The 18,944-nt window shown below is 41.2% G+C and overlaps 1 protein-coding gene across 4 annotated transcripts in view; it reads right to left on the bottom strand.

Annotated features, from left to right (window-relative positions):
• SLC1A2 (solute carrier family 1 member 2) overlaps positions 1–18,944 on the bottom strand; it is a 168,904-nt gene that overhangs the window by 10,052 nt on the left and 139,908 nt on the right. For all 4 annotated transcript variants that reach the window (XM_055281935.2, XM_055281933.2, XM_055281931.1 and 1 more), the window contains exon 10: positions 4,254–4,485. In XM_055281935.2, the coding sequence (XP_055137910.1) occupies positions 4,254–4,485 (232 nt within the window). The remainder of the gene's footprint in view (positions 1–4,253; positions 4,486–18,944) is intronic.

Here is an 18,944-nt window from a genome sequence, read left to right as displayed (position 1 = left end):
GCTACTCCATACAACCACAGAGGAAGAAATCCAGAACTAGGTATCTAGTTCTACTCATGCATGTGAAAGGTTCAGTTGCAATGACACCAGGTAGATGGCATACGTGTCTAATTTTTAAATCAGAAATTATGACATTTCAGCTGTGCCAAATAAGCTATCCCAGCTTTAAAGATTAAAAAGAAAAGTAGGGAGAATTAAAAGTCTGAGATTGGTGACAATGTTTATCTAAATTACTTCAATGCAGACATTTAATAATCAGATATAATTACTAGACCATCTATATTATGCTTCCCTGGCTCAAAGTGAACTGAACCTTTTTGCAGAATAGGAGGTTTTCCCCTCCACTTCTAAGTAGTTTTCCTAGCTTACCTTCTGTCTGTCTGTCCTCAGCGTCATGTGCAAACTTAAACCCACGACTGATATTCCACATAATGGAGAGACTGGATTTATGAAAGCATTAGAATATGGAGACATGACAAATGCAGCAATGTTTGAAAGAAATCTGACTTTCTTCTTACCCAAGTGGAAGTGAAATGCATGCATCATGACCACATACAACATGCTAGGAACAGAAAACCAAGTGCCCTTCAACGAATCAAGCAAAGGAAAATAAAAACCATTCATCCAATCTCCATTAGCCCCCGATTTTTTTCAGAAAAACAGACCATGCAATTAGCAATGACCGCTCCACATGCAGTTAATTCTGATTAAACTTGAAAACTATTGTGCAACTTCAAACCACTATTACCAGGCAAGAGTTTGAATACACACACCAACGAGACATAACAATGCTTGAAATGGTTAAAGTTTTGACCAGAGCTGCAGCAAATTTGTTTCCCTTTCAGTGAACTGTCAAGAAAGACTGCCAGGGACAGACTGTCTGCCTGGAGAAAGTTGCCTGTTCACTATAACCTTGAATGTGCCTATTTGGCTCTCGGTGATGAACCACATCAATAGTGGTACAAAATTATCAATCACAGTGTGGTGCCTTTGGAAGACCAGACAGCACTTGGGGGGAAGTGTTTTTGTTTTGTTTTTCTTGTTTGTAAATACTGGGGCCTATGTTTCAAAAGTATCTGGGACAGCAGATTTTTTTTGGCATTTCCTTTCTTGGCTGGGCTAAAGAAAGCTAGGACTCCATTCCCCAACCTGTCCCACTTCTCTCTGCTCCAACCACTTGGGTAATACAAAAGAAAAAGAGGATGGCATTGGCAGCAAGCGCTGACATCTCCCATCTCAGTTTTTAAAAAGTGGGAAATAGCGAGACAGAATTAACCATAAGGAAGTTCAAAGGAATAAATAAATGTGACCCAGATATCCTCAGAAAGGGTGTAAATTTATCTCCATGGCTCTGGCTGCCTCCTTCCCACATCAGCGTCAACACAGTTAACTGATTTAGAGTGAGAAGAATCAACTTGCTTTACCCAGCAAAGGCTGAGGATCAAATAGCCTTCACTAAGCTGAATCCAACCATTTCATTAAAAATGTAAACAGCTGAAATAGTTGATAAACCAATAGAGCTATTTTCATCATCTTCAAGACCTGCTCAGCTTGACCACTGGTCACCTAAATGCTAATTAACCAATGAGTTTGCAGGTGGTTGGCTGGCTGACCACTTACATAGAGACTGAGCCACTATCTCTATGGAACTGTCCAGCAAAAAGGTTACCTAAAATAGAGCAAGGACTAAAGATGCTAAAAGGATACATTCAACAAATATTTGTTGAGTCCCCTACAACATGCCAGACACTATTTTAGGGCTGGGTCACAGTAGTATAACTGGGGACAAAGCCTTACTCCTAATGAGCTTACTTCCTACTGATATGGATAATTCACATTTCCTTATAGGGCTTGAAATAGTTTGCTTTAAAAAATGAAGCAAATTGGCCGGGCGTGGTGGCTCACACCTGTAATCCCAGCACCTTGGGAGGCCGAGGCAGGTGGATCACCTGAGGTAAGGAGTTACTGACCAGCCTGACCAACATGGAGAAACCCCGTCTCTACTAAAAATACAAAAAATTAGCTGGGCATGGTGGCACATGCCTGTAATCCCAGCTACTCGAGAGGCTGAGGCAGGAGAATTGCTTGAACCTGGGAGGCGGAGGTTGCGGTGAGCCGAGAGCGTGCCATTGCACTCCAGCCTGGGCAACAAGAGCGAAACTCCGTCTCAAAAAAAAAAAAAAAATGAAGCAAATTTATCCTCATGTGCTTGATGTCCTTCAAAAACAAATCCAGGAAGTCTGAAATCTAAAGACATCTCCATGCCCACACACCTTCTTTTTCAAAAAGTGTCCTACAAAATATTAAGAAGCCTCTTGAGAAATTCCAAAAGGGCCATACGCAATTAACCAGTAGGATTCTTCTCAAATATCATTATGAAACTTTTTAAAAATTGTGATTTTTTTTGTTTTACATAATTTTTCCTCATATGGCAATAATTTGAGTTCAAGTCTTATCACCATTACAACACTGTACATTCTTTTTGTGGTCCTTCAGTGCCTAATTTATGGCTTTATAGATAATAGGCATTCAATAAATACTTGATGAATAATCAAAACATAGGATCTCACAGGAATGAGACAGGCGCACTCAACTGAATCTTACAAGGCACACAATAAGTACTTAAATATAATAGAACATAAAGCCATTCACAAGATTATTGACCCTTGTTGATTCAAACTAACATTTTGATGGGGAATAATCCAGCACATTCACTCAGATGTGGGAAACACCAGCTTTCCATGAGAATGCATCATGTCCTTTAGGTACATCTGAATTTCTAATAATTTGAATCATTTTCACTGAGTCAATTAATAAACTTGTGCAATTGCCTCTTGATGGGTGGTTTCCCTCCCTAATTTGTTTCAGAGTCCTTGTTGACCCATGTATGTATCTTACATACAGAGGACAAGAAAAAGCCTGTGCTAGTCCACTAGAATTCTGGACCTATGTTACAATCCAGTAAAGAGAATTGTTTCTGTGACACCCTTAGTTGCCCAGCAAGAGCCACAGTATGTATTTGTAATGACCCAGAAGTAATATAGGAAGAAATTAGTGATTAAATGTGACCTTGTCAACAGAAGTCAAAAAGGTACTAGAGATCTCTGGCTGGGTTCAGCTTGTCCTCAGCTGCTGTGTGGAATCATTTTTGAAACCAACCCCCAGAGTTGATTCTGCTCACCTGCCAGGGTTTCTCCAAGTTTGCTTTACTCTGGTCATGACACTCTGACTTTGACAATGTCAAATTAGTTACAATGAAGGCTAGACAGAGCCCATAAATCTTGAAGAATTAGCACCCAACAGCTTGGAGGAGAGCCCAGAACATCCATGCTGCAGAAAGATGGTGCGGCCAGGCAGTGTCTGAGATGTAGTGTTTTTAAAAAGACATTTCTGGATAATTGTCCTGAAGGATAAGTGTTCTTTACTTGAAATTGTTTGCCCACTTTTGGAGCAAGGTACTCTCAGGTCAAAATTCACCTTTCCCACAAAAATAATTAAGAAAAAGATAGTTGTGTAAAGTTTTGTTGGCACATTTTCGACCAATATGTGATATATAGCAAGGAGGAATACTTGTGCTAGGTACATCAGATGATGCTGGGGATTTCTCTTCATGTTTAATTTGAGGAATAAAATATTTGAAAGTCAGAAAAGCTCTAGTAACCACAAATTCCTTTTCTCTTTTTTTTTTTTTTTTTGAGACGGAGTCTTGTTCTGTCGCCCAGGCTGGAGTGCAGTGGCGCAATCTCGGCTCAATGCAAGCTCTGCCTCCCGGGTTCAAGCGATTCTCCTGCCTCAGCCTCCTGAGTAGCAGGAGGGCACCCACCACCATACCTGGCTAATTTTTTGTATTTTTAGTAGAGATGGGGTTTCACCATGTTAGCCAGGATGGTCTTGATCTCCTGACCTCATGATCCGCCCGCCTTGGCCTAGTAACTGCAAATTCTTGGGCAAAATATTCAAGATAACCGGTCAAATTGGTTAAGTGGGGTACATAGGGGAATCTGAATGGTTGTTTCACATCACATGGATGAAATAAGCAACTGATTGATTCTCTGTCAGACTTGTTGATTTCCTGACATGTTAGACACAGAATTAGATGATCTGGGACTCACAGAAGCTTGGGTTACATGATTCTTTAGGAAAATAAATGTGACAATAATACATGCAGGCTTTATGTTTTTTTTTTTTTTTTTAAAGAAATCAAGCATGCACTACTATATACAAGTCTCGATATCCATGAATGGGAAATGTACCTTGCATTCATCTACTATGACAGAGTTGTGTGCAGCATAGACACATTGATTAGAGTTGCTTTCCCTGTGGTTCTTCATGTCATCATAAATGGATTGAGTCTTGGTCATTTCAATATCTTCATGCACTCGATGCTGGGAGTCAATGGTATCCAGCTCAGACTTGGAGAGGTGATAGACTATCCCAGCTCCAAAAGAGTCACCCACAACATTGACCGAAGTTCTCATCCTGTCCCTGGGGACAAAGAACAGAAAAGGTTCGGTGAGGAAGCAGTATTATGTGGTAGTTGAGAGGTGAAGGTCTGGAGTCAGAGAGATGTAGGGTTGAGTACTGGCTCTACCTTTTCCCTCTGCCTGATTTGGGGCAAGTTACTTAACCTTCATGAGCCTTGACTTCCTTGTTTGTCAGTTGGAGATGATGCTTATACTTCTCACATCGGCTGTGTGAAAATTCAGTGAGATAATGTATGTCAAGTGCTTAGTAAAATGTCTGGCAAATGGTAAACACCAATAACCAGTAGCAAAGGGAAAGGAGGAGGAGGAAAGAAAAGATTAAAGAAAAATAATGTGTCCAAATCAGAACTAGTACACAGGCTCTAGACACACCTAGCTGAGTCCAGCAACCCCTCCTGATTTAAACTGTTCTGTTTTTGAAGACTCTACACTATCTCTGCTTATCTTACTTATTTGTTTTACTGAAAAACTAACCATCTGTGAACTTTCTCATAGTAGAAAAGTCATTATTTTTGTAAGAATGGGAACTAATAACCCTTCCTTTCTCCCTGCACCCGCTTCCCTCACAAACAGACACAGCTGTTAGATAAGAAATCCAGCCATAATTTTCTCATTGACCAATATGTGTTATGACTACTTGTCCTGAAAAAAACAAAATACTTTATCTTGCTCTACTAACCTAAAAAAATAAACCTTCCAGAATGTTTCTGGAATCAGGAAATGTTAAGAAAATCCTTCCCGTCTTGAGTTGCAAGTTTTGACTTGAGAAAAGAATGGTTGATAACTCTCTTAGAAATTCAGTGCCAGGAAAGCTAATTAAATTCTTAAGAGTAAGTTTTCTCCTCTCATCCATAAGTTCAAGCCAAATCCATGTGAAGAATACTTTTGGCCATGTTTACCAGATATCCAAAGTCTTAAAAGGAAGGATGCTGGAAAACCACAAAAAAAGTTAAAAAAATTAAAATGAAGGAGTTTACACAAAGATGCTGCTGAGACAGTCTTAGTTCAGGACATTCTAGCTTTCAATTCAAATAATATTAGCTCCAGGCAAAGCAGAAACTTTAATTTTTTCTTGGAACAAAGACTCTAAATAAATTCTAGTTGCTATTATCAAATATATTTCTTATTAGAGAATAATAAGGAAGCTGCACTAGGAAAAGTCGGGCCTGGCTTCTTTGCAAGGCCAGTTGTTTGCAAGGTATAAGCTGGTGGTCTTTCTAATTTCAACTAAGAAGAAAATGTGGAAAAAAATGTGATCAGAGCTGGAGTTTAACTCTCGTGGGCATCTCTCCATCTGAGAATGCTCTTGTGCCTCTTCTGCTTTGGAGAATCTGCCTCAGTGTGATCGGGTCTACATCTGAATGAAGACTGGGTCTTGAGGTCATCCACAAAATCGGGCACTTGGAATAATTACTAAGAAGCCCCAGTACATGGGTTTAGGAAGGAATACATGACAGTAGTTAAGAAAAAGCATGAACTTTAGAGGCAGCCTGATTCGGAATCAAATGCCAATTTGTCCCTTGGCTGTTTGACAACCCTGATCATACTTGACATTTGAGAGCCTTAGTTGCCTCATTTATAAAATGAAAATAATAAAAATCTCCAGTACATAAGGTTGTTGTGAAGATTAAATAAGATAACAAAGTGCTTACATGCTTCCGGACATTTCATAAGAACTCAAAAAAATTATTTATTCTATGATGTATGATTTTAATATTATTATAAATTGTATCAAGTCAATTCAAATATATTTGTGGCAACTTCTAGGTAGCTCATCCAAATATGGCTAGTTAAGCTACTATCTCCCCCTGAAAACATTAACCCTATTTAATAGCACAACAATTCCTATGGCAACGCTCCCAACTAACTAGCTGACCTATTTGTCCGTTATACAGTTGTGGTCTACTTTGGAGCTACTCCACTATACTTTCAATCCCTCCTGGAATGTATCCTGAGTCATATATCTGTGAAAGGAAAGTAAAAACTCCAGCCCCCAGTTTACCATGTCAAATGGAAAAAAAAAAAAAGCTGAAAGTTGAATCATGCAAGAAACTGCCTTTCCTTCTGTTCCTAAGCAGATAGCTAATAGTTAAATATCTCCACAGGTAGCTACTCTATGTTCACCTTATCTTATGTAAAGTGCCGATTTACTGAGGACAAGATAAATACATAATTGTCTATTGCCCTACCAGCTTCCTTTCCCTGGCAACATGTGGATTCAGTAAAGTGACCAGACTCTCCCTCTTTTTCCTCCAGTCTGTATTTCCCCTTTAAATATGGAAGCCCTCAAAATCATCTTTGGAGAAAAGTACAGGCTACGGACTGTTTCTGTGATTCTGTGTTTTTTTCTTCTGGGCATGTCTTTAACCTTGGAAAAATAAACTTCTAAATTGATTGAGACCTGACTCAGATACTTTTTAGTTTACATATACAATACCTTTGAGCAATTGCAAAATTCCAAAGAATGCTGAGGTCTTCCAGAGCAATACTCTGAGTACCCATTGATCTCATAGCCCAGAATAATTTGCATTATTGGCAAAGAAAGAGACCAAAGGTAATGGTGGTGGTGGTAGTGATAATGATGATGACAGTTAAATTTATATCACACTTACTATGTGTAAGAATATAGTTTATAGGCTGGGCATGGTGGCTCATGCCTGCAATCGCAGCACTTTGGGAGGCTGAGACGGGCGGATCACCTGAGGTCAGTCATTTGAGAACAGCCTGGTTAACAATACAGTACTAAAAATACAAAATTAGCCAGGCATGGTGGTGTGCACCTATAATCCCAGATACTCAGGAGGCTGAGACAGGAGAATCGCTTGAACTGGGGAGGCAGAGGTTGCAGTAAGCCGAGATGGTGCCACTACACTCCAGTCTGGGCAAGAGCGAGACTCTGCCTCAAAAAAAAAAAAAAAAAAAGAACATACTTTATAGATACTACCTTATTAACCCTCACTATCACTCTGAAGAGGTACTATTATTCATATTTACTAGATGACAGAACTAAGGCCTGGAGAGCTTAGTGGCTTCCCAAAGTCTCATATCCTAGTAAAGTCATACAGCAAATGTGAACACAGACAGTACCATTCAGGAATCCACCATCTGCCACATGTTGAGAAGCACCATGGAACCACACAGCCTTGATTTTTAATCTAGCTCAGCCACTTACTAACTGTGTGATCTGGATGACTTACTGCTGTGATCTGAATGTTTGCATCCCCCCAAAATTCATATGATGAAACCTAATCATCTCCAAGGTGATGGTATTTGGAGATGGGACCATTGGGAGGTGATTAGGTCACATGGGTGGAGCCTTCATGAATGGGATCAGTGACCTCAGAAAAGAGGCCCAACAGAGACTCCTTGGCCCTTCTGCCATGTGAGGCAGTGTGAAAACATAGCTGTCTATGAGGAAGCAGGCCCTCACCAGACACAGAATCTGCCAGTGCCTTGATCTTGGACTTCCAAGCCTCCACAGAACTGTAAGAAATAAATTTTTGTTGTTTATAAGCCACCTACCTGGTCTATAGTATTTTGTTATAGCAGTCTGAATGGACTAAGACACTTGCTCAATCATAATTTTTCTCATGTAGCCAAAATAACTATTAATACTTTGTAGAATTTGGGGAAGACAAATTCAGTTCCTAGCCCATAGTTGACACTCATTATGTGCTGGGTGCTACTGTGTTTGGGGATAACTCCACTCACATACCATGTTTTGAACAAAAGCACAAAATATTATGCTAAAGCGTTAATGACTTTTCCAGTTTAACAAATCCATTTCCACTCAAGTGGTTGATATAAGTTTACAAACGACTGCTTCTTCAACCCTTGACACCAAATCCTTGCTCTCCAGAAGCAGCCACTGAAGCAGCCAAGTTTTTGCAATAGGATTTCTGAGTAAGTTTTCCCCACATTTTTTCTTTTTATCACCACATCTCTTCCATGCCATCAAATCTCCTTGAATTTGAAAAAGAACTCTGGCCAATGAAATAGCCATCAGGACAGGAATGGATGGAAGACAGAGTTGTATAGAATAAAAGCAGACTGGCCGGATGCAGTGGCTCATGCCTGCAATCCCAGCACTTTGGGAGGCTGAGGTGGGTGGATTACTTGAGGTCAGGAGTGTGAGACCACCCCGGTCTCTACTAAACCCAGTGTCTACTAAAAATAGAAAAATTAGCCAGGTGTGGTGGTGCACGTCTCTAATCCCAGCTACTCGGGAGGCTGAGATAGGAGAATCGTTTGAGCCTGGTAGGCAGAGGCTGCAGTGAGTCAAGATTGTGCTGCTGCACTCCAGCCTGGCCATAGAGCAAGACTCTGTCTCAAAAATGAATGAATGAATATTTAAAAATGAATTTTTAAAAAACAATAAAAACAGATTGATGCTTTTATTCTTTTGATGCAAAATCAAGATGCAAATGGCCCTGGACCTTGGGTGAGAACACTAACCCAGGTCTTCTGATTCCCACTTGATCAAATCACTTTTCACCTGAGCAAGGGAATGAGGCTAATCCCAACCTCACAGGAGGTTGTATTAAATGGAATAAGAGAAATATTAGACATGCTTTAAGTACTCATTGTAGGTTACAGGCATACATGAGCAAGAAAATGTTCCTTTTCTTACACCTGTTAATAGCTAAGTAGAAAGAAGAAAACATCAGCTCTAACACTTTGAATTCTTTGTTAGTGAATTTATTTATTCAACAGATGTTAATAAGCATCTCAGAGTGTGTAAGGGCACTATGCCAATTGCTTAGGCAGCAAAAATCCTTCTCAAACTCCCTTTTCCCCAAGAACCCACCTACTGTTTATTTGTCTACCTCCTCCACTAGAGTGAGATAAATGTTCAAAAAGACTCCAGAGCCAAGACGGCCGAATAGGAACAGCTCCGGTCCACAGCTCCCAGCGTGAGCGACACAGAAGACAGGTGATTTCTGCATTTCCATCTGAGGTACCGGGTTCATCTCACTAGGGAGTGTCAAACAGTGGGTGCAGGACAGTTGGTGCAGCGCACTGTGCGCGAGCCTAAGCAGGGCGAGGCATTACCTCACTCGGGAAGTGCAAGGGGTCAGGGAGTTCCCTTTCCTAGTCAAAGAAAGGAGTGACAGACGGCACCTGGAAAATCGGATCACTCCCACCCTAATACTGCGCTTTTCCAAAGGGCTTGGAAAACGGCACACCAGGAGATTGTGTCCCGCACCTGGCTCGGAGGGTCCTACGCCCACGGAGTCTCGCTGATTGCTAGCACAGCAGTCTGAGACCAAACTGCAAGGCAGCAGCGAGGCTGGGGGAGGGGTGCCCGCCATTGCCCAGGCTTGCTTAGGTAAACAAAGCAGCCAGGAAGCTCGAACTGGGTGGAGCCCACCACAGCTCAAGGCGGCCTGCCTGCCTCTGTAGGCTTCACCTCTGGGGGCAGGGCACAGACAAACAAAAAGTCAGCAGTAACCTCTGCAGACTTAAATGTCCCTGTCTGACAGCTTTGAAGAGAGTAGTGGTTCTCCCAGCAGGCAGCTGGAGATCTGAGAACAGGCAGACTGCCTCCTAAAGTGGGTCCCTGACCCCCGAGCAGCCTAACTGGGAGGCACCCCCCAGTAGGGACAGACTGACATGTCACTCAGCCGGGTACTCCTCTGAGACAAAACTTCCAGAGGAACGATCAGACAGCTGAATTTGTGGTTCACGAAAATCCGCTGTTCTGCAGCCACCGCTGCTGACACCCAGCCAAACAGGGTCTGGAGTGGACCTCTAGCAAACTCCAACAGACCTGCAGCTGAGGGTCCTGTCTGTTAGAAGGAAAACTAACAGAAAGGACACCCACACCAAAAACCCATCTGTACATCACCATCATCAAAGACCAAAAGTAGAAAATCTACAAAGATGGGGAGAAAAAAGAGCAGAAAAACTGGAAACTCTAAAAAGCAGAGTGCCTCTCCTCCTCCAAAGGAATGCAGTTCCTCACCAGCAATGGAACAAAGCTGGACGGAGAATGACTATGACGAGTTGAGAGAAGAAGGCTTCAGACGATCAAACTACTCCGAGCTACAGGAGGAAATTCAAACGAATGGCAAAGAAGTTAAAAACTTTGAAAAAAAATTAGATGAATGTATAACTAAAATAGCCAATGCAGAGAAGTGCTTGAAGGAGCTGATGGAGCTGAAAGCCAAGTTTTGAGAACTATGTGAAGAATGCAGAAGCCTCAGTAGCCGTTGTGATCAACTGGAAGAAAGGGTATCAGCGATGGAAGATGAAATGAATGAAATGAAGTGAGAAGGGAAGTTTAGAGAAAAAAGAATAAAAAGAAACAAACAAAGACTCCAAGAAATATGAGACTATGTGAAAAGACCAAACCTATGTCTGACTGGTGTACCTGAAAGTGACGGGGAGAATGGAACCAAGTTGGAAAACACTCTGCAAGATATTATCCAGGAGAACGTCCCCAATATAGCAAGGCAGGCGAACATTCAGATACAGGAAATACAGAGAATGCCACAAAGATACTCCTCAAGAAGAGCAACTCCAAGACATATAATTGTCAGACTCACCAAAGTTGAAATGAAGGAAAAAATGTTAAGGGCAGCCAGAGAGAAAGGTCGGGTTACCCACAAAGGGAAGCCCATCAGACTAACAGCAGATCTCTCGGCAGAAACTCTACAAGCCAGAAGAGAGTGGGGGCCGATACTCAACATTCTTAAAGAAAAGAATTTTCAACCCAGAATTTCATATCCAGCCAAACTAAGCTTCATAAGTGAAGGAGAAATAAAATACTTTACAGACAAGCAAATGCTGAGAGATTTTGTCACCACCAGGCCTGCCCTAAAAGAGCTCCTGAAGGATGCACTAAACATGGAAAGGAACAACTGGTACCAGCCACTGCAAAAACATGCCAAATTGTAAAGACCATCGAGGCTAGGAAGAAACTGCATCAACTAACGAGCAAAATAACCAGCTAACATCATAACGACAGGATCAAATTCACAAATAACGATATTAACTTTAAATGTAAATGGACTAAAGGCTCCAATTAAAAGACACAGACTAGCAAATTGGATAAGGAGTCAAGACCCATCAGTGTGCTGTATTCAGGAAACCCATCTCATGTGCAGAGACACATGCAGACTCAAAATAAAGGGATGGAGGAAAATCTACCAAGCAAATGGAAAACAAAAAAAGGCAGGGGTTGCAATCCTAGTCTCTGATAAAATAGTCTTTAAACCAACAAAGATCAAAAGAGACAAAGAAGGCCATTACATAATGGTAAAGGGATCAATTCAACAAGAAGAGCTAACTATCCTACATATATATGCACCCAATACAGGAGCACCCAGATTCATAAAGCGAGTCCTGAGTGACCCACAAAGAGACTTAGACTCCCACACAATAATAATGGGAGATTTTAACACCCCACTGTCAACATTAGACAGATCAATGAGACAGAAAGTTAACAAGGATACCCAGGAATTGAACTCAGCTCTGCACAAAGTGGACCTAATAGACATCTACAGAACTCTCCACCCCAAATCAACAGAGTATACATTTTTTTCAGCACCACACCACACCTATTCCAAAATTGACCACATAGTTGGAAGTAAAGCTCTCCTCAGCAAATGTAAAAGAACAGAAACTATAACAAACTGTCTCTCAGACCACAGTGCAATCAAACTAGAACTCAGGATTAAGAAACTCACTCAAAACTGCTCAACTACATGGAAACTGAACAACCTGCTCCTGAATGACTACTGGGTACATAACGAAATGAAGGCAGAAATAAAGATGTTCTTTGAAACCAACGAGAACAAAGACACAACATACCAGAATCTCTGGGACACATTCAAAGCAGTGTGTAGAGTGAAATTTATAGCACTAAATGCCCACAAGACAAAGCAGGAAAGATCCAAAATTGACACCCTAACATCACAATTAAAAGAACTAGAAAAGCAAGAGCAAACACATTCAAAAGCTAGCAGAAGGCAAGAAATAACTAAAATCAGAGCAGAACTGAAGGAAACAGAGACACAAAAACCCCTTCAAAAAATTAATGAATCCAGGAGCTGGTTTTTTGAAAAGATCAACAAAATTGATAGACCACTAATAAGACTAATAAAGAAGAAAAGAGAGAAGAATCAAATAGATGCAATAAAAAATGATAAAGGGGATATCACCACTGATCCCACATAAATACAATCTACCATCAGAGAATACTACAAACACCTCTACACAAATAAACTAGAAAATCTAGAAGAAATGGATAAATTCCTCGACAAATACACCCTCCCAAGACTAAACCAGGAAGAAGTTGAATCTCTGAATAGACCAATAACAGGCTCTGAAATTGTGGCAATCATCAATAGCTTACCAACCAAAAAGAGTCCAGGACCTGATGGATTCACAGCCGAATTCTACCAGAGGTACAAGGAGGAACTGGTACCATTCCTTCTGAAACTATTCCAATCAATAGAAAAAGAAGGAATCCTCCCTAACACATTTTATGAGGCCAGCATCATCCTGATACCAAAGCCTGGCAGAGACACAACCAAAAAAGAGAATTTCAGACCAATATCCTTGATGAACATTGATGCAAAATTCCTCAATAAAATACTGGCACACTGAATCCAGCAGCACATCAAAAAGCTTATCCACCATGATCAAGTGGACTTCATCCCTGGGATGCAAGGCTGGTTCAACATACGCAAATCAATAAATGTAATCCAGCATATAAACAGAACCAAAGACAAAAACCACATGATTATCTCAACAGATGCAGAAAAGGCCTTTGACAAAATTCAAAAACCCTTCATGCTAAAAACTCTCAATAAATTAGGTATTGATGGGACATATCTCAAAATAATAAGAGCTATCTATGACAAACCCACAGCCAATATTATACTGAATGGGCAAAAACTGGAAGCATTCCCTTTGAAAACTGGCACAAGACAGGGATGCCCTCTCTCACCACTCCTATTCAGCACAGTGTTGGAAGTTCTGGCCAGGGCAATCAGGCAGGAGAAGGAAATAAAGGGTATTCAATTATGAAAAGAGGAAATCAAATTGTCCCTGTTTGTAGATGACATGATTGTATATCTAGAAAACCCCATCATCTCAGCCCAAAATCTCCTTAAGCTGATAAGCAACTTCAGCAAAGTCTCCGGATACAAAATCAATGTACAAAAATCACAAGCATTCTTGTACACCAATAACAGACAAACAGAGAGCCAAATCATGAGTGAACTCCCATTCACAATTGCTTCAAAGAGAATAAAATACCTAGGAATCCAACTTACAAGGGATGTGAAGGACCTCTTCAAGGAGAACTACAAACCACTGCTCAATGAAATAAAAGAGGATACAAACAAATGGAAGAACATTCCATGCTCATGGGTTGGAAGAATCAATATCGTGAAAATGGCCATACTGCCCAAGGTAATTTATAGATTCAATGCCATCCCCATCAAGCTACCAATGACTTTCTTCACAGAATTGGAAAAAACTGTGGTTCATATGGAACCAAAAAAGAGCCTGCATCACCAAGTCAATCCTAAGCCAAAAGAACAAAGCTGGAGGCATCATGCTACCTGACTTCAAACTATACTACAAGGCTACAGTAACCAAAACTGCATGGTACTGGTACCAAAACAGAGACATAGATCAATGGAACAGAACAGAGCCCTCAGAAATAATGCTGAATATCTACAACTATCTGATCTTTGACAAACCTGACAAAAACAAGCAATGGGAAAAGGATTCCCTATTTAATAAATGGTGCTGGGAAAACTGGTAGCCATATGTAGAAAGCTGAAACTGGATCCCTTCCTTACACCTTATACAAAAATTAATTCAAGATGGATGAAAGAGTTAAATGTTAGATCTAAAACCATAAAAACCCTAGAAGAAAACCTAGGCAATACCATTCAGGACATAGGCATGGGCAAGGACTTCATGGCTAAAACACCAAAAGCAATGACAACAAGAGCCAAAATTGACAAATGGGATCTAATTAAACTAAAGAGCTTCTGCACAGCAAAAGAAAATACCATCAGAATGAACAGGCAACCTACAAAATGGGAGAAAATTTTCACAACCTACTCATCTGACAAAGGGCTAATATCCAGAATCTACAATGAACTCAAACAAATTTACAAGAAAAAAAACAAACAACCCCATCAAAAAGTGGGCAAAGGACATGAACAGACACTTCTCAAAAGAAGACATTTATGCAGCCAAAAAACACATGAAAAAATGCTCATCATCACTGGCCATCAGAGAAATGCAAATCAAGACCACAATGAGATACCACCTCACACCAATTAGAATGGCGATCATTAAAAAGTCAGAAAACAACAGGTGCTGGAGAGGATGTGGAGAAATAGGAACACTTTTACACTGTTGGTGGGATGGTAAACTAGTTCAACCATTGTGGAAGTCAGTGTGGCGATTCCTCAGGGATCTAGAACTAGAAATACCATTTGACCCAGCAATCCCATTACTGGGTATATATCCAAAGGACTATAAATCATGCTGCTATAAAGACACATGCACACGTATGTTTATTGCGGCACTATTCACAATAGCAAAGACTTGGAACCAACCCAGATGTCCAACAATGATAGACCGGATTAAGAAAATGTGGCACATATACACCATGGAATACTATGCAGCCATAAAAAATGATGAGTTCATGTCCTTTGTAGGGACATGGATGAAACTGGAAACCATCATTCTCAGTAAACTATCGCAAGGACAAAAAACCAAACACCACATATTCTCACTCATAGATGGGAATTGAACAATGAGAACACGTGGACACAGGAAGGGGAACATCACACTCCGGGGACTGTTGTGGGGTGGGGGGAGGGGGGAGGGACAGCATTAGGAGATATACCTAATGCTAAATGACGAGTTAATGGGTGCAGCACACCAACCTGGCACACAGATACATATGTAACAAACCTGCACATTGTGCACATGTACCCTAAAACTTAAAGTATAATAATAATAATAATAATAATAATAATAAAAAGAAATGAGTACAGAGTGCTACGGGGTCATGTAGGTGGAACACTATCACACTTGGGTCATAAGAAAAGCTTTAAGTAGAAGTGCCTTGAGTTGGGCCCTAAGGATAAGTCCAAAAAAATGAGATAGAGAGAGGAAAGAAGTAATATGCATGAAATCTAAGAGGTAGGAACACTTAGATGAATTCAGGATGACTAACAAGTATAGTGAGAGATGCAGAAAGTAAGAATTAACCAAATCATGTATGGCCTTATCAGCCAAATTCAGGAGTTAGTCTTTATCCCAAGTGTAATGAAGAACCATTGAAAGAAAAGATCATGTTTGTTACATTGTGAAGAACGAACTAAAAAAACATAAGCCTGAAAGAGTGAAATCCAGTTAGTGAGGATATGGTGGGTTTGGAGAAAGACGGATTTGAGCAAGACTCAGGAGACAGAATTACAGGACTTGAAGACTGATTGGTTACAGGTAATAAAAAAGAGTCAAAGATTCCTCTCAGGTTTCTGGTTTGGGCAGCCAGTAGACAATGTAACCATATGTAGGGAGCATGGTCAGTTGGAGTGGGAAAGATACTGGCTTCGGTTTGGACATGTTGAGGGTGAAGCATGTGACTGAGTTATGAGCAGATGCCCCACAGATGGCTGGTAATATGGACTGATGGTCAGGAGACGCATCTGTGATGCAGGTGATAATAGGACTCATCCCATAGAGACGGCTGAGGATGCCACAGAGGTGCTTAATTAACCCTTGGAGAGAATGCAGAGTGCAAAAAGCAGACAGTCTAGGCTGGAACACTAAGGTCAACCAACATTTAATGAATGGGCAAGATAAGAGCCTGCAAAAGTGAAAGGAAACTAGAAGAGTTTGGCATTTTGTAAGTAAATGGAAGTATGCTTCAAAATAAGAGTGTGGCAAACAACCCTAATTATTATCTAGGGATCAGGTGAGATGAGGGTAAGAAGTTTCTTTGGGAGGCTGAGGCGGGTGGATCATGAGGTCACGTGTTTGAGACCAGCCTGGCCAGCATGGTGAAACCCCATCTCTACTAAAAATGCAAAAAATTAGCCAGGTATGGTGTTGTGCACCTGTAATCCCAGCTGCTCTGGAGGCTGAGGTGGGAGAATCGCTTGGGCCCGAGAGACGAAGGTTGCAGTGAGCCACGATAGTGCCACTGCACTCCAGCCTGGGCAACAGAGCGAGACTCCACCTAAAAAAAAAAAAAAAAGATTCTTTTGGTTTTAACAACAAAGAGGTCACTATTGGCCTGGCAAGGGCAGTTTCAATACAGAGGTAGTGATAGAAGCCAGCTCACTATAGGTAAAAAATGGAATGTGAGGTGAAGAAATGGAGACATTATGTATAATCAGCTTATTCAAGATGATTGATTGAGAAAGGAAGGAGAGGAAATGGCAGATGGAAATGGAAAGGAGATAAAATTTTTGTTTTGTTTTAAGAAGTAGAATATTTGAACATGTTTAAATCAAAATGAGAAGAGGTTGGTGGAGAAGAAGTAACTGAAGATACAGAGAAGAGGGAATAATTGATGAAGTTAGGTTCCTAGAGAGATCAGAGAGGATGGAAGTCCAGAGTGGAGATAAAGGCCATTTCCTTTGGTGGAGGGACGGTATTCCACCAATACAGAAGGGAAGGAGTAAAAGGTAAGGTTATGAAGATAGGTTTCTAAGTAAGAAGGCAGAACATTAAAGGGGATCTGTTAAAAAGAAAGCTGTCAATTTGGATTAAACTAGAATACAGAGCCCTCTCATGCCAGGTTTCTCTGCTACAAGGCATTCTGGGAAGATTCCCAGGATGCCTAGCCAGGAGGTAGGTCATGGCTGCTCTGCATGGGTCTTCCTTTCTGAAAATGCTGCAAGGCAGAACACCCTTGAGGCTGCCAGGGGAATGTCTGACCAACTCTGGGGAAGTTTACCTCGGGCCCAAAGCAGGACATGGGAGTTTGTGGTTCATGTGTGGAAAGTTTCTCCACAGGCAGAGCTTCATTTTCTCTCACAATCATCCCTCACCACTCAGGAAACGCTGTCTTTTGTGTTGCCCTCAGGAGCTTTAAGGCTTGGTAAAAAACAACTTTTAGAGTGTGTGACGCCATCTTTGGGTCTGGACGCTGAGTGTCAGGACTGAAAGAAGGGGATGAAGATGAAAGCAGATCTTGCATTTCATGGGTTTTCTACAGATGACACGGCTACGCTTTAGAGATCACCAGGAATCAAAAATGAGAGAGGGGCTTGACTGAGTTATTTCACACTGAGTCACTGGGTCTGGTTCACTGGAAGAAAAACAAGTACCAAGGTACTCTCTCTCATCTGCATCTCTCAGTCTAAATCCTGCAACAGGGAAATGTGAAATCGTCTGGAACTCCTGGTTTACAGAGAAGAACAGGGCTGAGGGAGCTGAGTCACCCACAATTCATCTGGTGTCTTGCATTGGATTGAACCATATGAAATTGCCATTTATTTCCATACAAAAAGGTCAAATATTGGCAATTTCATATGTTTCAATATTGACAGAAACAAAACATAGCACCTGCCTCTCAGGATGCATGGTGCCAAGGGACTGTCTTTAGGGGCAGGGTGTGGAAGAAGGGTCACTTGAGGCCCCAAACTTGAGGAAGGCTGGCACAGCTCTGGGCATTCAAGGGCTAAAGTCACATGGGGTTAGGGAAGAAAAGGAGATCCACGTAAGCATTGGCTAAGAGCATGAAGTCCAGATACCAGCCTGGATGACACTCCCAGCTCAAGCAGAAAAGATTTCTTAGCCTGTCCTGCTCAGCTTTCTCATTCGTAACATATGGAGAGGGATACTCACCTGCAAGCATGTTGAGAAGATAATAACTGCTAACATGTATTGAGTGCCTGTCAACCAAGAGGTCCTCCACCAAGGATCTTTTATATATAAGGCTTATATGACCCCGAAGAAGCTTCTCATTATATTACCATTTTTAGTCCAAGTGAAAAGGGGATCAGAGCATTCTCTCTATTATTCCTCCCTACATCTTATCCATTTCTTTTTGCACCTAGCAGGCTCCACTGGGATTTCCTGACCCCACTACTAGACTATAAGCTCTTCAAGGCCTGAGACTATGTTTCATTTACTTATGGCACAGGCTGGGCAGGGGAGAATGGGGAGGCTGGTATGTGGAAGGGGCAGGACCAGGATGGATTGTGAGTTTAAGACTTGAAAGCAGATTAGCGCAAGAGACACAATTGGTTTTTGTTTAGTAAAACATCTGGTTGGATATTTTGGTGGTAAAAAGTCAGGATGCAGGCCATGATCTAGCAGGATGAGGAGAGAGGCACAGAGAGCTCAGATTACTTTACAGATGAAAAGGAGAGGGGTGTCCAGAGAGCTGGGGAAATATTCAAAGATGGAGAACAAGGAGGCCCAAGGGGAAATTCCCAGGGGTGGGGAATACTAAAAGATTTTTTA

Source organism: Symphalangus syndactylus, chromosome 6 (assembly GCF_028878055.3).
Source record: "Symphalangus syndactylus isolate Jambi chromosome 6, NHGRI_mSymSyn1-v2.1_pri, whole genome shotgun sequence".
Classification (NCBI taxonomy): Eukaryota; Metazoa; Chordata; class Mammalia; order Primates; family Hylobatidae; genus Symphalangus; species Symphalangus syndactylus.
The sequence above is the reverse complement of the archived record's forward strand: the minus strand, read 5'-3'. Positions and strand labels throughout refer to the sequence as shown.